The 21,710-nt window shown below is 42.5% G+C and overlaps 1 protein-coding gene across 1 annotated transcript; it reads right to left on the minus strand.

Annotated features, from left to right (window-relative positions):
• Positions 1-4,089: 4,089 nt before the first annotated feature.
• On the minus strand, positions 4,090-18,363 carry LOC123754265 (Y+L amino acid transporter 2). The gene is made up of 9 exons (XM_045736500.2): positions 17,119-18,363; positions 15,167-15,388; positions 11,564-11,789; positions 9,628-9,672; positions 8,618-8,741; positions 7,548-7,748; positions 7,185-7,334; positions 6,068-6,245; positions 4,090-5,100 (listed from the first exon to the last, which is right to left on the minus strand). The coding sequence occupies exons 1-9, from the start codon at positions 17,486-17,488 to the stop codon at positions 5,039-5,041; spliced, it is 1,578 nt and encodes a 525-aa protein (XP_045592456.2). The 5' UTR covers positions 17,489-18,363; the 3' UTR covers positions 4,090-5,038.
• Between the last annotated feature and the right edge of the window lie 3,347 nt (positions 18,364-21,710).

The raw sequence follows: 21,710 nt of genomic DNA on the forward strand, positions 1-21,710 counted from the left end.
TATACCTCAGTTTGTCAGTGGAGGCAGAGATGTTATTTCTCATAACGACGGAAGATGTAAGAGTGTTGTTATAATAAAGGACAGGACGAATCATTGTGTTTTCACTGCAAGGTTGGCAATTCCTGTCAGCTATGTCTCGTATCACCTTCTCATCTTTCTTGTATGACTGAGTGAATGTATTTATATAATATACTACAATATCTTCTCTTGGGGGCCGATTTTCCACCTCTATGGGCTGATTAGCCTGTCAGATGGCGACGATCGCAGAAGGCTTTGTGTACCTTGAAGCTATACGAAGTATAGCCTCAAGTATACGCCTGAAGCCTCAACAGGCAACATTATAGCCTGTTCAGTTAACAGGATAAATAGAACTTTTATTGTTCAGAATGATAAAATGCGTCAATTTATACCAAGAAAGTATTAATTCATTTATTTCACACAAAAATCACAATTGCGTGATGCATCAAATGAAGAAATCCACAAGGGCCGTGACGAGGATTCGAATCCTCATCACAACCCTGGTGGATTTGTTCATTTGCAACCCATCCTCGGAATTGACAGTACGATTTAATACTAAGTGTAATAAGTACATTTTCTTACTGTCATAAACAGTGCATAATTGCACTTATGGGGCTGTTACATTTACCGAACCCCCGCCCCGATTTAATGCTCGTATATTCAGAATTTTAAGATGAAATTTTCCGTTTCTATTTGTAACATAAAAGCTTTATATTTTAGAAATTTCTTTTTCAGGTTTATTAAACAATATAGATTTTATACAAAATTTTAAAATATCCTGAGATACTTTACAATTTATTGATATATTTTAGTTTTGTTTTATTAGTTTTATTAAACTGTAATATCAATAAAGCTATAGGTTAAGTACTAATTGTAATCAAGAAGCAGTAAAATTATTATCTTCAAAACCTAAGACGGTTAGGTGAGGTTGTGGTTTTCTATTCAGTTTTTCAGGTAAACTCAAATATTCACAATATATTTGACAGTACGATTTAATACTAAGTGAAAATAAGTACAATTCCTAACTGTTATGAATAGTACATAATTGCTCTTATTTGTCTTCTTACATTTACCACCCCATTTTTGGAGGACGGGCTGTCATCTGATGCTTCACGCAATTGTGATTTCTGTGTGTAATGAAGTAAGGGCGAAGAGAGAGAACGGCCTATTGACATAGCTCGAGTGCATGGGGGGAGTTGTGTAATACCCTGGTTTGTGCCTCGGAGAGGCTGCAGGATCCAGTAAGTTCAGTAGAACTTCGGTTTCAACTCCTTTTACCATGTCGTAACTCAGTCGATTAAGGCAGCGTCTGGGATGCTCTCGGACGCAGGTTCGAATCCTCATCACGGCCGTTGTGGATTTGTTCATTTATTTAATATTTTTTTTAACAAAAATTAAGATAATATAAACATATATATTTGGGAATACATTTCTTAATAACGTATTTTTAAAAACATATTAAACAAAACCTTCCAAGAAAATTTATTAACATAACATTTTACTTTGTTTCAAAATAAAATGTTATTGTCCACTTTAAAAGCAAAAGGAAAATTGAAGTGGACACCATCTGGTCACCACTTGGTCCGGGAGACATCTCCCGTCACGCAGCGTGCAGTCGCGCTTCCACAGATCTCCAGTATCACCTCTTGATACTGGTAATGGCTCAAAAGGGCCACCACTTACGGGCTATTCATGCCCGTGCCACCTTTTGGGTGGCATAATCTTCATCAATCAATCAATCTGAAGTGGAATCGACATTATTTTATATACATTGACAACGATTAAATTGGTTATTATGAGATATTCCTTAATACAGTACAAATAACTGGTAGATTCATATCACTCTTGTAACTCATCAACGTTAGATTCCAAGTTTTCTATTAACTCCCTACTGACGAATCTGTAATGCGAATCATCGTATAGATAAAGCTCAAACTTACTCTTGAGTTCTATCTTACACTCACTCATAACACTGCTGGAGTGCCTCATGAAAACACATTCGCTATTGAGCGAATTTGTTTTCATGAGGCCACTCCAGACCGACAACCAGAGCACAACTCCATAGTCTCCTGAGACTGATGGATGCCTACTATTGAGCGAAAAATAGTAGGCAGAAGAGCGCCTAAACATAAAGGCAAGTTCAGTGTTAATTACGTAGTAATTAGAGAGTAGTCCCAAGCAAGTGAACCATCTCGCCAAGGTGTGCGTTACGTCACAACCCAGCGGAGAAAAATACTCAACAGGCGATGTTATCAACCCCTGATAAATTGTGTTAATGCACAATTGGGAGCTCGTTAGCCTTAAGGTAAAGTGAGTAGTGTAAATGCGGACACACTTGCGTCCAGACGCACAATTCAAGGACAAGCATGAGAGCTGACCACAACACTGCTTCTGTGAAGGTTTATCAATATAATTTGGAGGTGCTTGGGTTTGAGCACTGGTTTAGGTTAGATGTTGTTTTAGGTGTTTATACCTGGAGTTTACCTGTAGTATCCATAAACTATACTTGAAGTATATCTGGAGTATACTTGCAGCATATTTAGAGAATACTTGTAGTATATCTGGAGTATACTTGCAGTATACCATCAAGTGGGTTCAGGGAGTTCTTCGGCTCCAAACGCCCGGCCTATGACACTGCCATGTTCGCTTCCATTGCTGTTCTGGTGCAGTTGTCATTGACTGTCAGAGGCAAGAATAAGCTATTTCATCGTGATATAAAATGGTTGAAGAGAAAGAAACATTTTTATTTTTTTTTACTAAAGTTATCCCCCAGAAAGAAAGGTTGAAGAGATGACAGCCAATTTATTTTTTCCAGCCAATGGTAGATCTTCCCTCCTTCACCCGTTTTCTACCCCTACCTAGTGCAACCCGTTCTCGCACTTTCTTATAGTCAATATTATTAATATTATAGTCAATATTATTAAATACGTGCATATGTGACATACTAATTTATTGTGAATATTTTAGTTTACCTTGAAAAGCTTAGTAGAAAACACTGACTTTACCTAACCTTCTTAGTATGTTAAGATAAGCATCTTATTGCTTCGTAATTACAATTATTAATTAACCTATACCTATAATAGGTTAAGTAATAATTGTAATTACCCTAGTGAGTTAGCAGGAAGTGTATCTTTTCACAACTCACCCTTCCTTCGTACCAGCTGAGCTCGTCAAGATCCAATCATATCTAATTTTTCTAAACATTTATTCCAGCTAATGATAATGAGTTTACCTGCCTTGTTTCTGGCAGTAAAATCTAATTTGTACACAAGCACACACACAAACATGGCTTAGGAACTCACTCTTTCCTTAGCAAGCAACTCTAAATGACATCAAAGCGAGCATACAAACACACATAAACAAACAGGACAGCTTAGAAACATGAATGGTGTATGCAACTCAATACACAATCTTAAAAAAAAAAAATTGAAATTTGAGAAAACAGTCATTTGCATTCAACTATTACTTACCTCAAGGTAAGGTATTATCTTTTCTTGAAAGGACGGTCGACCTTACAACATATAGTGATAAGAGTGGACCAGTGACCGACAGAAAGCAAATACGGCCTACAATATTATTTTTTTCAGCATTTTACAGAGCAATTTGAAGTACTGAGCTAGGACTCCAAACTTCAATGTTAAGGACTCTGCTAGGATCAAATACTTTGAGGTCTAGACTTAGGTATATCAGACTCAGGTAAGACTGTTCGAATCACTATGTGTATTTGTGGCTTTGCATTAATGAAAAAAAGACACTCTTATGTAATCTCCCCAACACATTGTTCCTTTTTGCAAATTAATTATTATTATTATTATTATTATTATTATTATTATTATTATTATTATTATTATTATTATTATTATTATTATTATTATTATTATTATTAATATTATTATTTTAGGTAGGGTCATATACTTTAAGGCTAAGTAGGATCCTACCTACCTACTCATCGAGTACACTGAGACTACCACTGACGTAATAAAATATGACAAATAATTTAAGTAATGAACTTTATTAAACGAGCCACATTTCTAGACCGTATGTGAAAGTGTGCAATATCAAATCAAAATCAAAAAATCAAAATGTTTATTCAGGTAAAAGTCCATACATAGAAAATGAGTAACAAACATAATGTTGGGTTTATAGGAGCTAGTACATTCAATACCTAAAGCCACTAATACGCACAGCGTTTCGGGCAAGGTGTGGGAAAAAAAACTTAGACTAAAGTTTAATACTAATTGAGATTAACATATAAATTGTGTAGAAAAGGGGGGAGGGGGAACATAGCAGAAATCAGCAATTATACAACTTGGTCAACAAACAGTATTGTTTGAAAATAGCAAGACATGGGTTGACATTTATGGGGTAATGTAAGTTACGTGGAGTTTATTAGGTAGAACTTAGTTTTCCTCTTAAACTGGTTGAGAGTTTAAGTACATATGACAATATATATCTGTCAATATATGACGTTTGTACGTCAGAATATATATATACACACGTCAGTTACACATGTGTGTTACACATTGTTGAACTGCGTGGCCTTCCCTTGTGTGTGTGTGTGACATTTCACTTGCTTAACGACTGGACTGTATCTTCTCGTCCTTTGATCTACTGTGTATTATTCTCGAGGTATTCCTCCAGGTGAACCGATCGTGTTTTCTCGCTGTCTGGTGGCTCGCTTCCGTTTTCTTTACTCTTGGCTCGCTTGCGGTTTCAAATGTTGGATTTGTACTAATTCATTATGCAGTCCATACCCACTTTGCGGTTTAGTACGTGGGTATTGTAGCGCTGCACAATAATGTCATTATATTGCAATTCTCGTTCCTACGTTGCCCACTCGTTGATTCTCCTCTTGACTTGTCTCCTTTGAAGTGAGCCCCTTTATGAAGATCTGTCTCTTCTACAAGACCCACACACGGATCCGCCTGTAGATCTCTCTCTCTTCCCCGTGAGTTCATCTCAGGCAACCGTCGATCCGCACCCGAGGTTGATGGAGGGAATAGGTAGTCTGGTATGTTGGTTAGTCGTCCTTCTCCTCTGGTAGTCCGTGGTACATGAGCTGGCACACCGAGGTGATGCTCCCTGCAACAGACACATACACACACATACAATTATCTCATCAACAGACTTACTGTGGGCAGTGTTACGAATACAGGCAACTAAAGAAAGCCTAGCTATTAGGCCCGTTCCTGGCAGCTCCTGTATCCATCTACAATCCGTCTTACACATGTTCGAAAGACGGGTTGTAGCTAGAACGGTCGGAACAATCCAGCGGCCTTGCGGCTATTACAAGTTTTATAATAAAAAGCAATACCAGGGATTCAAGAAATATTTTGATAGTTATTTTAGGGGCTTGTGTTTTAATACATGTATAACATCATCATCAAAGCCTGTAATATAAACTAGACTCTGTATTTATGGAATCATTAACACAGTTAGGATATATCCGTTAGCAAGATGTGTATGTGATAAAATAATGTAAAAGAAGCGTAGGTAAATATTAAACAGGAAAATTTCATAGTGATGGCTTTGGTGTAAATAAAGAAAATATATATAATGTTTGATTAATTCCATACATGTATAAACATCCGTTCAGAGGCACAAGAGATCCATGTGGCCTTAATTTCATTCAATGTATAAAAAATTAAAAATACCTTTACTCCACGGAACAACTGTTGAACTAAGCAAACTGTTCTATAAAATGGTTTTGAAAGAAAGTGTTCAAATAGCTGGATTTATAAAATATAACCAAAGATTTAATCATAATTCTAGTTCTTGAGAATTCTTAATCTCTAGTTCTAATTAGCCTTGAACTATCACTTGTCTTGCATTTGCTGGTGATGAAAAAACTGTTTTACCTTGACACAATAATTTATTTTCCTCTGATTAATGCGAAATGAGTACATGTGCCTTCGTATTTCTCTCTCAGTGACGAGTGAACAGACCCGTAGTCTGTTGTGAATGTATGCATGTATAAATGAATGTATGTATGAAGCTGCAGAGTTTCTGAGCGTCTCCACGAGCATGACAAAACGAGGATGATAATCACCCATGAAGGCGCTGAACCTCTGGGACTTCGGTGCCTGGTGGACACAGAGAAAGTAGACGGGGATGCCAGTGAGGAAGATGCCTATGGCGATGCCCAGCTCCACCGGCCGCTCCACCACCGGCAGCACCACCAGGAACACACACACCGGCAGGAACAGCACCGCCACCCACAGCCACACCTGCCAAGAGACGGTGGTGGTGATTGTGACGATGATTGATGTTCACTATGATTGATAGTGGTGATTGTGAAAATTATCCACTGTTAATATATCAGCCAGTCCTTATGTTAGTTAGTTCAGTAAAAGCTAAGGACATGCGGTACATTTTACTAGTATTTAGAAAATGCGTTTATGAATTGAGTCTAGTGATTCTAACGCGTGCCCATTTTCCTTATATATACCACCTGATGGATACTAATATAGATATTTATGAGGTCTTGGGGGCTTATTAAAGTTCCATTAATAGTCTTTTCGTCAACCGGCAAATGAACCTTTGTGTTAACAGAGCTTATTCTCAATTTATAACTAAATATTACTTTAATTAATGAAAAATAATTAAACCCAGAACTTATAATTGCTTAAGTCTTTGTTATTCACGTTTTCTTTCATGAGCCCTAAAGCCAAAGTTTTCTTTTATGTCAAATTCTTGGATACTTACGCAGTCCAGAATTTCACGTTTTACATGTTTGAGGACTCCTTCCACACAGGCACACTTCAGAAGCAACGGTCGTGTTACCTGACTCTAACTTGTCTCCCAAATCACGGCATAGTTAAAACAGAATAACTTGCAACTGCATTTGCTCTGTCTACCGGACACCGAACCCAATTAGTATAACGCCTGTAGAGAGCAAACAATCTCCTGGGGAAACTTATCACCAGAGAAGACGTATCACCGTAGACTCATGGCCCTCTGGTTCGCCGGCCCCCTCACACGTTTTCAAATAAGCAGGAATTGGTGAACATTATTATATATTTGGTACCATCGGGAGTATATATATCATTTACATACCCTTGCGTGTGTAAATCACTGAAGAAGGAAGAGAAAAGGCCTGAATTAAATGTATGCCAGAACAGCGCTGTGTGTACGGGATCGAGGGCTCACAGGCCACAACAACTGACCTTGATGGGCCTCTTGCGGTGGGGCTGGCTATACCGCAGCCACAACAGGGCTGAAATGGACATGAGGACAAACAGCGCCTCGGAGAAGGAAACATAGTTGATCAACACCAGCGTGTCAGACGTCACCAGCATACACAGCGTCATGAAGCCCTGGGGAAAAAGAACGTAGCAGTTAAGGAGAATCGTGCAGAGCGAAAATGCAGTTGTAAACAATGCCTAAATTACAATTTATATAATGTGACCAAAACTATCAGTGAGGTTTATAATGCGTGTATGATGACATAAGTCATATTCTAAAAGAAGATAGTGATAACAGGAGGAAGCTTGAGGGTTGATCTACCGGGAAAGTGAGTCAGAACTCACCAGGAAGATGAGAGCGGGCACGGGAGTGAAGGTGTTGACATTGATGAGTGCCAGAGCCTGGGGCAGGTGGCCCTCCCGGGCGCCCACGAAGAAGAGTCTGGAGCAGGCGAAGATGCACCCGTTGAGGCTGCCGAAGGTGGAGAGGGCCACGAACACCGGCATCACGTAACCCATCACCCCCAGGGTACGCCAGGCGAAGGACTGGAGAGAAACGTTCCTGGCATTATATGAGATGTTTAGACACCATGACAACCATGTTCCAGGCACTATATGAGATGTTTAGACACCATGACAATCATATGTTCCTGGTACTATATGAAATGTTTAGATACCATGCCAATCATGTTCCTGGCACTATATGAGATGTTTAGATTCCATGACAACCATGTTCCCGGCAATATATGAAATGTTTAGATACCATGACACTCATGTTCCTGGTACAATACATGTTTAGACACCTCAACGATCATGTTACTCTACTACTTAAAATTGTTAATCACTTCTGTAGCCAGCTCTTCTCTCTACACACCCGCATATTCTACATACTGGCTGCTTCTCTTCCTCTTTGCCTCTGAGGGTGCTGAGTTGGACTTGGCGAAACATGTAGGTCTCATGATCAGTGAACAATTCATTTTTGACAGATCATTGTTAAATGTTCTTCTTTTGAGTGAAGCAGAACCCTAAGAGGTACAGGGGCAGAAACATTGAGTAATTGAATGTTATATTATGATATACAAGTTATTTTTTAGAAATAAATTTCAGACAGGTAAAAATATCAAATTATGAAAGTACCGAATCGCCAGCAATATTTATGCCTCGTTTTCTTCTTGGATATGCCAGTGTGTTCTTTTCATACATAATCACGTATGTGAATGATTATACATATATGAATGTTTAATTGCCATGTTACTGCTGCCATTCCAAGTAAGGCATTTAAGGCAACAGTTTACTGGGAAGAATTTCGTAACCAGTCCTCCAGTACCATGATGGTACAGTTAGAGGAGCTACACTCACCAGGGACTACACTATCACCCAGCCACAATGGTACAGCCAGAGGAGCCTACACTCACCAGGGCTACAGCGTTCGAAGAGAGTACTTCGTCTGGGTCCAGGACTGCGAAGTAGGCCATGTTGGTGAGGAAGTACACGAGAGTCACAACTGGCATCGAGATGAGGATGGCCCGTGGTAGAGTCCTGAAAGAATGAAGGAAGCCTGAAACTTGCGTGAACCGGTACTAAAGAGTGAAGGCCTAAAACCTACAAAACCAGGTCCCAATGAATAAATGAAGCGGGAAACTAACATGGTCCGCTGCTTAAGATAACATTATCGTGAGAGACGAGAGGCAGTGAGATCGAGTACTCTGAATCATGGTTCCATTATTCTACTGGTCATTCTCTAAATTCTATGTATATGTATACCCATGAGACGGGGGTTGAGAAGAACCCAGTGACAATACATGATAAGGGGCAGAAAAGTAACTCGGACTCAGAGAAAGGAAACATGACAACAATGCCATCGCCAGACAGCGGCAGATGCAAGGCTGCCGACAATCAGGAGGGGCCATCAGGTTCCTGAATAAGGTGGCCATCAGGTTCCTGAACAATGTGGCCATCACGTTCCTGAACAAGGTGGCCATCAGGTTCCTGAACAAGGTGGCCATCAGGTTCCTGAACAAGGTGGCCATCAGGTTCCTGAAGAAGGTGGCCATCAGGTTCCTGAACAAGGTGGCCATCAGGTTCCTGAACAAGGTGGCCATCAGGTTCGTGGACAAGGTGACCATCAGGTTCCTGAAGAAGGTGGCCATCAGGTTCCTGAACAAGGTGGCCATCAGGTTCCTGAACAAGGTAGCAATCGTCGACCTGTGTAATAAAATGGTCTTCATATTCGCAGTTATTCAGAAAGAGGAAACAGTGAGAGAGGAAAATAAATACACAGGAGAAACACTGGAGGCAGGACACATAATAACATCAGGCGACTGAAAGCTGAAAAAAGGTGGGGTACCGGAGCTTAAACTCAACTCGCTGACACATTTAGGTAGTGACACACTGGTCAAAACATGCTGTATTGTTCAACACTTACTTGAATGGATCTTTCAGCTCCTCCACTACGAAGTTCAGACAGTTCCTGAAAATATATGTAAGAAATATTTCATTAACAGACACCAAGCAACAAGCCATGAAATTTGCACAAAAAAGAGCCTCATTACTATTTGCACTAAAAATATCAACATCCCTGAACTTAATACCCCAAAAAATATCTCTGAAATTTCCGCTAAACAATTATCATCCTTGAGATTTGCATAAAAAGACCAACATCGCTTTAGCTTATAAAAAGTTATATTTTTGGTACAAATGGGAAAGATGAAAATTGTGTAGCATACGACATATTGAATATTGAACTTTGAACATATTGAATATTGAATTTGCTGCATATTGAATATTGAATTTACGGCATATTGAACATGAACTCCTACCTGCATGCCAGAGACGAACTAGTGTGAGGAACGCAAAGTTCAGAGAAAGACGCTTAAGTATATTAAGCATCTGGCATATTAGGTATATCCTGGTAAGGTATCACCAGGAGAGAGCTCTAAGTCATTACTGATAATTCCTTCCCTTCCCTCCATACTGTCCTCATCTTTAATTGGTGCATAGGATACAAAAAATGCTCCGTAGCTCCTCCACACGATGGGGAAATAACAGAGGAAGGAGATCCAGCATCTTATGATGAGCATCTCAAGGCTAATTTCACATCACATCATCTGATGCAAACTGTACAATATATTACGGAAACAATTATATTTTCCCTTTACTAATGCACTGGTGTGTAGGTGACCCATGAAGATGTTCGAGCATAATAATAAACACCTTTAGGCAAAATTTTACGGAATTTTCTGCACAAGCCCAAGAAAATTACGATTATTTTCCACATGATAAACTGCCCTAATTTTAGGGGTTAGATCTGCGTCAAAATCTACACAAATGAAGAAATTATCAAGGCCAGTTAATAGTTTTCAATGTAAATATGATAAGAAAATAGAGTGACCTTGTCGGCACATATTGATGAGTTAATGTTATGGTTAAACATATAGGTTTCAACTTATGAAAATCTCGAGAGCTGTTCAAGCCCTGGAGTGACAACAGGCCTAGTTTAACGTACGCACCATCTTACAGATGGTAAATTTTTACATGATCACCACCTACAAAATTCACTGATGAATTGACAGGGTGGACAAAGACAAACTATTTAGCACGGGTGGAACGCGAACAAGGGGACACAGGAGGAAACTTAGTACCCAAATAAGCCACAGAGATATTAGAAAGAATTTGTTCAGTGTCAGTGTAGATAACAAATGGAATGCATTAGGCCGTGATGTGGTGGAGGCTGACTCCATACACAGTTTCAAATGTAGATATGATAGAGCCCAGTAGGCTCAAGAATCTGTACACCAGTTGATTGACAGTTGAGAGGCGGGACCAAAGAGCCAAAGCTCAACCCCAGCAAGTACAACTAGGTGAGTACAGACTAACATACACACTGTCGCACAGACAGTATAATACCTGCATCAAGCTACCGTATTTCCACTTTATTTTGGAAAATTTAAAAGGACTAATTACCTTAGTTATTCAATAAATCACGCTCAGCTGAAGGATGCAACATGAGTCTCAACTATCTCCTTGGAAAAGTAGATTGCCTAAATTTCAACTGGTAAACACAATGTAAGAGCTAGAGGGAGGTAATTATCAAGGGAAAGCGCCAAGCCATTACGACTATATATAGCACTGGGAAGGGGTCAAGATAAGGATTTGGGATGGGACGGGGGCAAAGGAATAGTGCCCAACCACTTGGACGGTCGGGGGATTGAACGCTGACCTGCATGAAGCGAGACAATCGCGCTACTGTTCAGCCCAAGTTGTTGTGCAAGAAGGAGAATACAAATTTTAATCAATTTACATCAAAGAAAATATAGCCAGAGACCCAAATGAATCCCAATGAGGAGGTGGAGCCAACTCACCATCCAGCGAACGAAAAGAGTCCTTGGTAGAACGCAGTGGAGATGGAGCTCACACTCCAGTTCGTCTCCTCGAAGGCCCCCTCGTAGTTCCTGGTATTGCCGGTTGCGAGCTGAAGGACGCCGGCCGCAATAATCAGGAGCAGAGCGAAGATCTTGGCCGCCGTGAACACTCCCTGCACGTTCTTCGCCCACTTGACGTTCGTGCAGTTGATCCACGTCAGCAAGCCTGGAAATGTGAACGTTTTAAGAATTATTTTACCTGGAAATATGCCGTCGAGGAAATATTTACCTGGAAATGTGCCACGTCTACGATATCTTTTCCGTGGAAATGCCCCATTTGTAAGACATCTTCACCTAGAAATATCCCACATCTTTCTGTATCTGAAAATGTCCCGGGTTTAAGAAAATTGTTACCTGAGGACGCAGCTTAATCAAGAAACCCGATGGCATGTGTTGGAATGCGGCAGACGACACTTCGTTCCAATTCAATACTTCCAGCTTGTCGTGGCAGCTGGAAGTTAGTCAGCTGCTACGGGCTGCTTCCAGTAGGTATGTGTGTGTTATGAAAATTTATGAATAGAGTTTGCTTCCACAAACCTTAAGACCTTAAATTCATTCCATTTTTCTTCTACTCTCACGCTAAAAGAAAACTTTCTAACATCTCTGTGACTCATTCGAGTTTCCAGCTTCCACCCATGTCCCCTCGTTCTTTTAGTATTCAGTGTGAACATTTCGTCTATTTCCACTTTGTCAGTTACCCTGAGTATTTTATATGTTCCTATTATACCCCCCCCCCCCCTCTCCCTTCTTTTTTCTAGTGTCGTAAGGTTCAGTTCCTTCAGGCGCTCTTCATACCCCATCCCTCGTAACTCTGGGACGAGCCTCGTCGCAAACTTCTGAACCTTTTCCTGTTTCCTTATGTTTTTCTTCAGATGGGGACTCCATGATGGGGCGGCATACTCTAAAACTGGCCTCACATAGGCAGTGTAAAGCGCCCTAAATGCCTCCTTACTTAGGTTTCTGATGGATGTTCTAACTTTTGCCAGTGTAGAGTACGCTACTGTCGATATCCTATTTATATGTGCCTCAGGAGTTAGATTAGGTGTTACGTCCACTTCCAAGTCTCTTTCTCGAATCGTCACAGGTAGGTAGTTTCCCCTTCATTGTTTACTGTCCCTTTGGTCGATTATTACCTAATCCCATTTCCATAACTTTACATTTACTCGTGTTGAACTCTAGTAGCCATTTTTCTGACCATCTCTGCAACTTGTTCAAGTCATCTTGGTTGATCCTACAATCTTCATCTGACACAACTCTTCTTATTAATTTTGCGTCATCTGCGAACCGTGTGTGTGTGTGTGTGTGTGTGTGTGTGTGTGTGTGTGTGTGTGTGTGTGTGTGTGTGTGTGTGTGTGTGTGTGTGTGTGTGTGTATTCACCTAGTTGTGCTTGCGGGGGTTGAGCTTTGCTCTTTCGGCCCGCCTCTCAACTGTCAATCAACTGTTTCTACTACTACTACTACTATTTTTTTTCACACCACACACACACACACCAGGAAGCAGCCCGTGACAGCTGTCTAACTCCCAGGTACCTATTTACTGCTAGGTAACAGGGGCATAGGGTGAAAGACACTCCCCTTTAGCCGGTGTGTACTCACCTAGTTGTGCTTGCGGGGGTTGAGCTCTGGCTCTTTGGTCCCGCCTCTCAACTGTCAATCAACAGGTGTACAGGTTCCTGAGCCTATTGGGCTCTATCATATCTACACTTGAAACTGTGTATGGAGTCAGCCTCCACCACATCACTTCCTAATGCATTCCATTTGTCAACCACTCTAACACTAAAAAAGTTCTTTCTAATATCTCTGTGGCTCATTTGGGCACTCAGTTTCCACCTGTGTCCCCTAGTGCGTGTGCCCCTTGTGTTAAACAGCCTGTCTTTATCAACCCTGTCAATTCCCTTGAGGATCTTGAATGTGGTGATCATGTCCCCCCTACAAGGTTTTTGAATTGTTGAATAACTTTGCGTATTTCGAGTGGCAAGTGTGTAGAAATTCCCCAAAGGTAACAGCTACACTGTATAATACACTTAGACCAATAACATAATTCCTGTACTGGAGAGTCTGCATGTCTGGTATTGAGTCCAGTACATTACCTTGCCTTCTCACTAGATGATCAGTCCTATCTTATGCTTAGTCTGTGTTAAAGAACAGAGGGGTGGACAGGACTCCCAAATTAGTGGTGAGTACTCCATTATAGATCTGATATGGGAGTTGTAAGAGTTTGTATACATGCCTTAGAAATGAACAATGCACTAATCCCCCTCCATCACCACCACACCCACCATAACAATCACCACTACCGCCAAACCTACCACCATCACCACCACCCATAACTCCCATCACCACCTGCCACACCCCCTCCCGCCTCAAGGTCAACCACAACAGTTCCACCACTATCACTACCACGAAATTCACCAAAAACTACCACATCACCACCACCCTTCGCCCCCTCCCCCCTCTCCCCCGCTCCCAACTCCGTCCCCATCTCATGACACCTCCCTACTGTCCACACTGTCAAGGGCGGCCAGGGACACTGTCAAGGCCGGCCAGGGCATCGGACGTTTTTATCAGCACATTATGGGGGAGTGTGTTGATGTCCAGACCTCAGACAACCTCAGCTTCTGAGCCTTCGACCCTCAACACACAAAACTCGTATTACCTGTGATGATCCTTCAGATTCGTCAATTAACACGTGTATAATATGTGATGTAATAGACTGTGTAAGGGCATGAAATTGCATGTAAGCATACAAGCAGCATCCTCACTGTCCTGTGTGGCAGTGAATATAAGCAGCATCCTCACTGTCCTGTGTGGCAGTGAATATAAGCAGCATCCTCACTGTCCTGTGTGGCAGTGAATATAAGCAGCATCTTCACTGCCCTGTGTGGCAGTGAATATAAGCAGCATCCTCACTGTCCTGTATGGCAGTGAATATAAGCAGCATCCTCACTGCTCTGTGTGGCAGTGAATACAAGCAGCATCCTCACTGTCCTGTATGGCAGGGAATATAAGCAGCATCCTCACTGCCCTGTGTGGCAGTGAATATAAACAGCATCCTCACTGTCCTGTGTGGCAGTGAATATAAGCAGTGTTAGTGTTAACAGGTCAGGGTAAACTGACATGTATAAACTAGGACGTATGTAAACTGGGACCTGTGTAAACTTGGACGTACGCAATCTGGGACCTGTGTAAACTCAGCTGGCTGTGTAAATTGTGGCCTGCATATCCCGATATGTGCGTGAACTGAACCCTCTATATAAAAGAAGCTACCTTTCCTCAGCATCCCATTTTCTCCCGACCCTTCAATCTCCACCCCTCAACCACCATCCTTCATCCCCCCCTTAACCCTCCCTTTCCCCTAAACACCCACCATGAACTCCTATTTAAGTAAACTCCATCTATCGTGGCACCTGCAGACAAACGATAGTCTAGCAGTCACAGCTAACTGTCTCATTCCTCAATCAATATTGTTTACAAATTGTGAATCACATTAGCTTCAGTCTCCCTCAGCCACGTGTATAATCACAGAAGCGACCAGTTACTCACATACGACGACTGCGGCGATGAGCCTCACGGGGACGTCCGGAAGGACGTCGCAGGTCTCGAAGACCGGCTTGATGATGTAGTTGGCGAAGGTGAGGGCCATGACGGTGTTGCTGGTGGGGAGGATGATCACCAGCGACACCCACAGGAAGAGGAAGGCCGGCAGGGGGCCGAACGCCTCCAGGATGTAAGCGTAGTCCCCTCCGCTTCGCGGGATCATGGTGCCTGCGACGGGGTAGGATTGCGTCAGAAGAAGGGGATGGAGGTGACCCGCTATTGGTTTTAATAGGCACACGCACATTCGGGTGTGTGCTGTGAATATCTGAGTTTAGAAGGCACTGTTAACTGTCACTCTATCCCAGTGTACTAAACAGTGAGAGCATTGTTCCTAAACCTAGTGACAATATCATTACGAAGTGTTCTTGGTGAAGTGTTTTGATTCATCAGCTGTTCTTGGTATAGTGTTTTGAATGATCAGCTGTTCTTGGTGTAGTGTTTTGAATGAGCAGCTGTTCTTGGTATAGTGTTTTAAATGATCAGCTGTTCTTGGTGTAGTGTTTTAAATAATCAGCTGTTCTTGGTGTAGTGTTTTAAATGATCAGCTGTTCTTGGTGTAGTGTTTTGAGTGATCAGCTGTTCTTGTAGCTGGTCAATCAAGGTGTTTGGTAATTACTTTATTGCTATAATTATTATAGCAATAAAGTAATTTTATACCACCTGAACGGTATAAAAATACTTGCTACCCTCTCGAAGGCGTACACACACTAACAACTTAAAAAAGGTCACATACACTAGTACTAACTGTAGTCGAACATGCGCAGATGTTCATTTTATTATTATTATTATTATTATTATTATTATTATTATTATTATTATTATTATTAGAATGAACATCTGCGCATGTTCGACTACAGTTAGTACTAGTGTATGTGACCTTTTTTAAGTTGTTAGTGTGTGTACGCCTTCGAGAGGGTAGCAAGTATTTTTATACCGTTCAGGTGGTACTGATATAGTTGACCTCTGGCTTGCTACAGACGCCCTTCGACCTGCCTGGTGTGGAGGGTGGTCAACGCTACAGAGGCGCGGCTGTTATTGTGTGAGCTCCGAGGAGTAATGGTGTATATTTTCACAGGATGTAGGGTGGGGTAAAGTTAATGTAGAGTTATTGTGGATGACGATTATTATTATGATGTAATGAATGAATCGTATTTTTTCACATTTCGTGGATTCGAGTGACTTCAGGAGAGGTCTTATAGGCGTTTGCCAAGACCCCTCTAACTGGAGCAGCAGTAGCCAAGACATTTGGGACGCTTAATTTTTTTTCATGATTACTGACTTTGAAATTTGTCTGTCCTTGGGGGACTTAGGTTTCGAGTGTGTTCAAATGACTTCAACTTTGTTGTGTCTGGTTTAACTTTATTTAACTTTGTTGTGCGTGTCCTTTATTAGTAGCAAAGTATGAATACAGGTCAAGAAATTCTGATATTATATCATAGGCAATACAACTATTTGACATTTCGTTCAACGTATGTTTTGATCTATATATGAAATACTCGTAATACAGTTGACTTCGCGCTCGACTCGCAATCGACGATCCCGGGTTCAATTCCCGGGTGGGATTGAAGTAGTTGGGCACTTTTCCTTTCACCTAATGTATCTGTTCAACTATAGTAGTAAATGGGTAACCAGGAGTTAGCCAATTGTTGTGGGGTTCCATCCTACAGAAAGTCAGTAATTCGACCTTTTTTTTACCTCGATATAAGTCCTAGAGTACATATGTACACAGGTTTCCCTGTCCCTAACGTTAATTAACTGTCCCTTACGTTAATTCTATATATTTCTGACTTGAGAGACAATCACATTACAATTTTATGAGAAACTATTCCTCGTTAGTCTTGAGGATAGGGAGTCGGAAGTTATTGTCTACTGCAGTGTAGAGATCTACATAGACTCACCCAGCTCGGCGTAGCAGAGGGCGCCCACCATGGACAGGAGGCCGGAGACGACCCACACCACTAGGGACATGCCCACGCTGCCGCTGAACTGGATCACGCCCTTAGGGGAGACGAAGATGCCGGAGCCGATGATGATGCCGACGATGATGCCCACGCCGTCCATCAGGCCCAGTTCCTTCTTCAGTTTGAAGTTGTCTTCATCTGAGTCCTCCAGGGACTTGACTAGCGGCTCGATCTCCGAATACTCATCTCTGATTTCATGATGTTTGGGTGCCGTGGGATTGATCAGGTTGCTGCTGCTGCTGCTATTGATGCTGCTGCTGCTGCTGCTGCTGCTATTGCTGCTGCTGCTGCTCCAGCCGGCCGCCATGGTAAAGGTTCTCTGCTGCTTATAATGCAATGGCTGTAATGACTGCTGGGAGGCTGTGGAAGTCGCAGCAACTTTGTGAGTCTTCGGCCTTACCCCTGAAATTCTGTGCCACTTTTTGTCCTCTTCGTGCAAGTCACCAAGATAGCCTAATGCAATCACTTTTCCCGTGCCTGTGTGTGCGAGTCGCGCGCGCGTGTTTGATCTTGACACGTGGCTTTATAACATCACATAACACATATGGCCGGCCCTCTGCTAGTATGCACCCACCTTTACATGCACTCCGGCTTTAGCTTCATTCACTGTGTGCACCGAGTGCCGTATGCAATCTGGCACTCCGTCAAACACTGTATGTGCACTGACCGTCATGTGCTCTCTGGTCACTCTCCACTCGCTGTAAATCCTCCAGACACAAGTCGGGATGAACTCCTCTTTAATTATTAACACCACTTAAATTTTGCTGTAATAACAATCTATTTTAGAATCAAATTATAGTTAAATGTTTACTCCAACTTGGCCTTCAAGACCAGACTGGCGGTAATCTATAGCCTTTACGCCCACAGATGTCCTCACACAACAGTGCGGGGATGGTTACGCGAACAGACAACCTCACATTGGCTACTGTTCTATGCGACTTTGTTGTGTGTGCGTGTGTTTTAATCTGTTTTGAACGATATTCTTGTAATTAAACAATCATTTCACACATTTACAGTTTTATACTTGGAGCGAACGCTCTACACAAGAGGTAAACAGTGAGAGCAGACAATAGGTCGCCCCAAACACCGCAGACGTCTGTCTGACTGTCTGTCTGCCTGCTGCCGGAAACCGTCCGGTATCCAGTCTGGCCTCCCAGTCATCCAGACACGACCTTGCTGGGCAGCTCTCATCCTCCCCACCGCCCTTACACTCCCACACCCACCGCCCGGCCACCACCCCCCACACCCACACCCACCGCCCGGCCACCATCCCCCACACCTACCGCCCGGCCACCACCCCCACGCCCACGCCTACGCACACGAGCCACAAAACAACCGCTCCACACAACTATAACCTACGTAGTTCTGCATCATAATTGAACTCTTAATTGGCGTCACCACGCTGTCCCCCTCAACCACTGCGTTGTTTAGTGCAGTTATTGCTATAGAGTATAAACCCCCTCCTACCCCCCCCCCCTTCCCGGTCCTCTGCTCCCGCTTCTTAGAAGGTGGTAGTAGTGGTAGTGGTGGTGGTGGGTGTAGTGGTGGTGGTGGGTGTAGTGGTGATGGTGGTAGTGGTGGTGGTGATGGTGGTAGTGGTGATGGTGGTGGTGGTGGGTGTAGTGGTGATGGTGGTAGTGGTGGTGGTGATGGTGGTAGTGGTGATGGTGGTGGTGGTGGGTGTAATGGTGATGGTGGTGGGTGTAGTGGTGGTGGGTGTAGTAGTGGTGGTGGTGGGTGTAGTTATGGTGGTAGTGGTTGTGGTAGGTGTAGTGGTGGTGGTGGTGGGTGTAGTGGTAGTGATGGTGGTGGTGGTGGTAGTGGTGGTGGTGGTGGTGGTGGTGGTAGTGGTGGTGGTGAGTGTAGTGGTGGTGATAGTGATGGTGGTGGTAGTTGTGGCGATGGTGGTGGTAGTGGTGGTGGTGGTGGTAGTGGTGGTGGTGAGTGTAGTGGTGGTGATAGTGATGGTGGTGGTAGTTGTGGTGATGGTGGTGGTAGTGGTGGTGGTGGTGGTAGTGGTGGTGGTGGGTGTAGTGGTGGTGATAGTGGTGGTGGGAGTAGTTGTGGTGGTGGTGGTGTGAACAGTGCACGCCACATCATCTCTTGGAACAGGTTTTCTATTCATTTTGAAGGACGAGTTATTTTGGTGGCGTACCCTCCTTCAGTTACCAGGGGGCCTTCTTACCCTGAAGAAGGGTTTTGGATCCTCAGGCAAGGACTTATATGGCTCTCCAGGGAAGGGTTCTTGCTCCCAGGAGAGGGTTCAGGTTCCTAGCGGAAGGTTCATTCTCCCAGTGGAGGGTTCAGGCTCCCTCTCCTGGGTGCCAGAACTTTCTGTCTGGATATGGCGAGGTTTTTCCAGAAAATTACGGACTTGATTTAAACTGGTCGGATACTGCCTGTCTGGTTATCCGGAATACTACCAGTCTCCGGTTATTACCGGTTACTCCGATAGTACCGGTAACGGGTAATACTACTGGTTATCCAGAACACTACCAGTCGCCGTGGTGTAGTGGTAAGACACTCGCCTGGCGTTTCGTGAGTGCTTTGTCATGGGTTCGTATCCTGTCCGGGGAGGATTTAATAAGCGCAAATCCTTAACTGTAGCCTCTGTTTAACTCAACAGTAAAATGGGTACTTGGTTGTAACAACGATTCTTCGTGTGGGTCCTATTCCAGGGACCTGCCCGAAACGCTAAGCGTATTAGTGGCTGTACAAGAATGTAACTACTCTTGTATATATCTAAACAAAAAAAATATTATCTGGATATAGTGAAGTTTTGCTATAAAATTATCTGAAGCGATTTTGGTCAAATAACCCAAATATCCAGTTTAGCGGTATCCGGGTAATCGAACTCGTACAGTATATGACAAAAAGGGTTGGCCCCAAAATGAATCCTTGTACTGTAGTACCCTACTCGCCACAGTTCTCCAGTCAGATTCCTTTGTGCTTAACAGGACCTTTTATTTTCTTTGATTTAACCATTGCTTTATCCATTCTAGTATTCTACCATTTATTCCATGTGCCTGTAATTTCATTGCTAGTCTTTCACGTGGTACCGTTTCAAAGGCGTTAGGAAAATCCATGTATGCTACATCCACCAGAAGTCCTTTGAATAGCTAATTACCATTTTAAAAAATGTGAGCAATCTTGTAAAGCCATGTCTATTTTTAACAAATTCTTGCTGTGTTATGTTGAAATGGATTGGCATGTTTTATTTTATCTAATGTGTTTGTTCCCCTAGCAGTAAATGGTGCCAAAGAGTCAATTGTTGTTGGAGTTGCATCCTGGGACGGATCAGTAGCTTGAACTTGCGGTCCGTCTAACTACACAAGCTTCAGAAAGCTTCCTGGCAATACGTTAGTAATGAATAAATATGATATATTTACTCATTATAATGTTGGTGCTGAATGTACAACACGAAAAAACATAATTTTAATCTGGAAAAGTATCTTTTTATAAAGAAATTAGGCGAAAATAAAAAGCTGGTGACGCCAAATCAAGTCGACGATCCAAGCGTCGGTTAGGTTAGGTTAGGTTTGGTTTGGTTAAGTTAGGTTAGGTTAGGTTAGGATAGGATAGGATAGGTTAGGATAGGTTAGGTTAGGTCAGCCTAACCTAACATATCATATTTATTCATTACTAACGTATTGCCAGGAAGCTTTCTGAAGCTTGTGTAGCTTGTGGTAATTATAGACGGACCCTGAACTTGGGGGGTGGGGGTGGAATGATGCATGATGGGCTCATGTTTGGAGATTGTAGGTATCAGCAAGCACATTTTGGATAAATGCTTAGTGAATAGATGCATGGTAAATGGATGGATGTAGAACAGATGCTTGATTGACGTTGGGCGAAAGCATGATAGATGCATAGTATATAGAAATGCAAAGCAAAAAGATAAAGTGGCAGGAAGACATTGAGAAAGAATTTTTGGCATTCATGAGCATGGGGGCCTGACAGCTGAGTGGACAGTGCTTGAGATTTGTAGTCCTAAGGTTCCGGGTTCGATCCCCGGTGGAGGCGGTAACAAATGGCCAGAGTTTCTTTCACCCTGATGCTCCTGTTCATCTAGCAGTAAATAGGTACCTGGGAGCTAGACAGCAGCTACGGGCTGCTTCCTGGGGGTGTATAACAAAAAGGAGGCCTGGTCGAGGACTGGGCCACGGGGACACTAAGCCCTGAAATCATCTCAAGTTAACCTCAAGATGGCTGATGTATAGTACTATCTATCTATCTATCTTCAGGGTAAGATTAATAATTCTAACCCGAATCTTCTCAATCTTCGTTTTTCTTCACTATTGAAGGTAATTCAAAAATTAACTCTCCAAAATTCATTCTTTACATTTTTATTTTTGGTCTGACGCCCTGGAGCCCTTTTGTTCATGCACAAACAACAGGGCACCATCAAGTAACATGTAATCTCTTCTCACAACCAGACCATCATCAGAGAAATCTTAACAAGCAACACAGAAATCATCGATAGATACAGCGATAGCAGGAGACTTGACATCAGCATGGCACTACACATC

Source organism: Procambarus clarkii, chromosome 18 (genome assembly GCF_040958095.1).
Source record: "Procambarus clarkii isolate CNS0578487 chromosome 18, FALCON_Pclarkii_2.0, whole genome shotgun sequence".
In the NCBI taxonomy this organism is placed as follows: Eukaryota; Metazoa; Arthropoda; class Malacostraca; order Decapoda; family Cambaridae; genus Procambarus; species Procambarus clarkii.

What these genes read in the sequence shown, in the direction of transcription:
- LOC123754265 (XM_045736500.2), bottom strand. Translation starts at nt 17,488, where the DNA reads ATGGCGGCCGGCTGGAGCAGCAGCAGCAGCAATAGCAGCAGCAGCAGC. An exon ending in CCTCTGCTACGCCGAGCTGG is followed by an intron (nt 15,389 to 17,118) that starts GTGAGTCTATGT and finishes ACCCCGTCGCAG; the next exon opens with GCACCATGATCCCGCGAAGC. An exon ending in CTTCGAACGCTGTAGCCCTG is followed by an intron (nt 7,749 to 8,617) that starts GTGAGTGTAGGC and finishes GTTTCTCTCCAG; the next exon opens with TCCTTCGCCTGGCGTACCCT.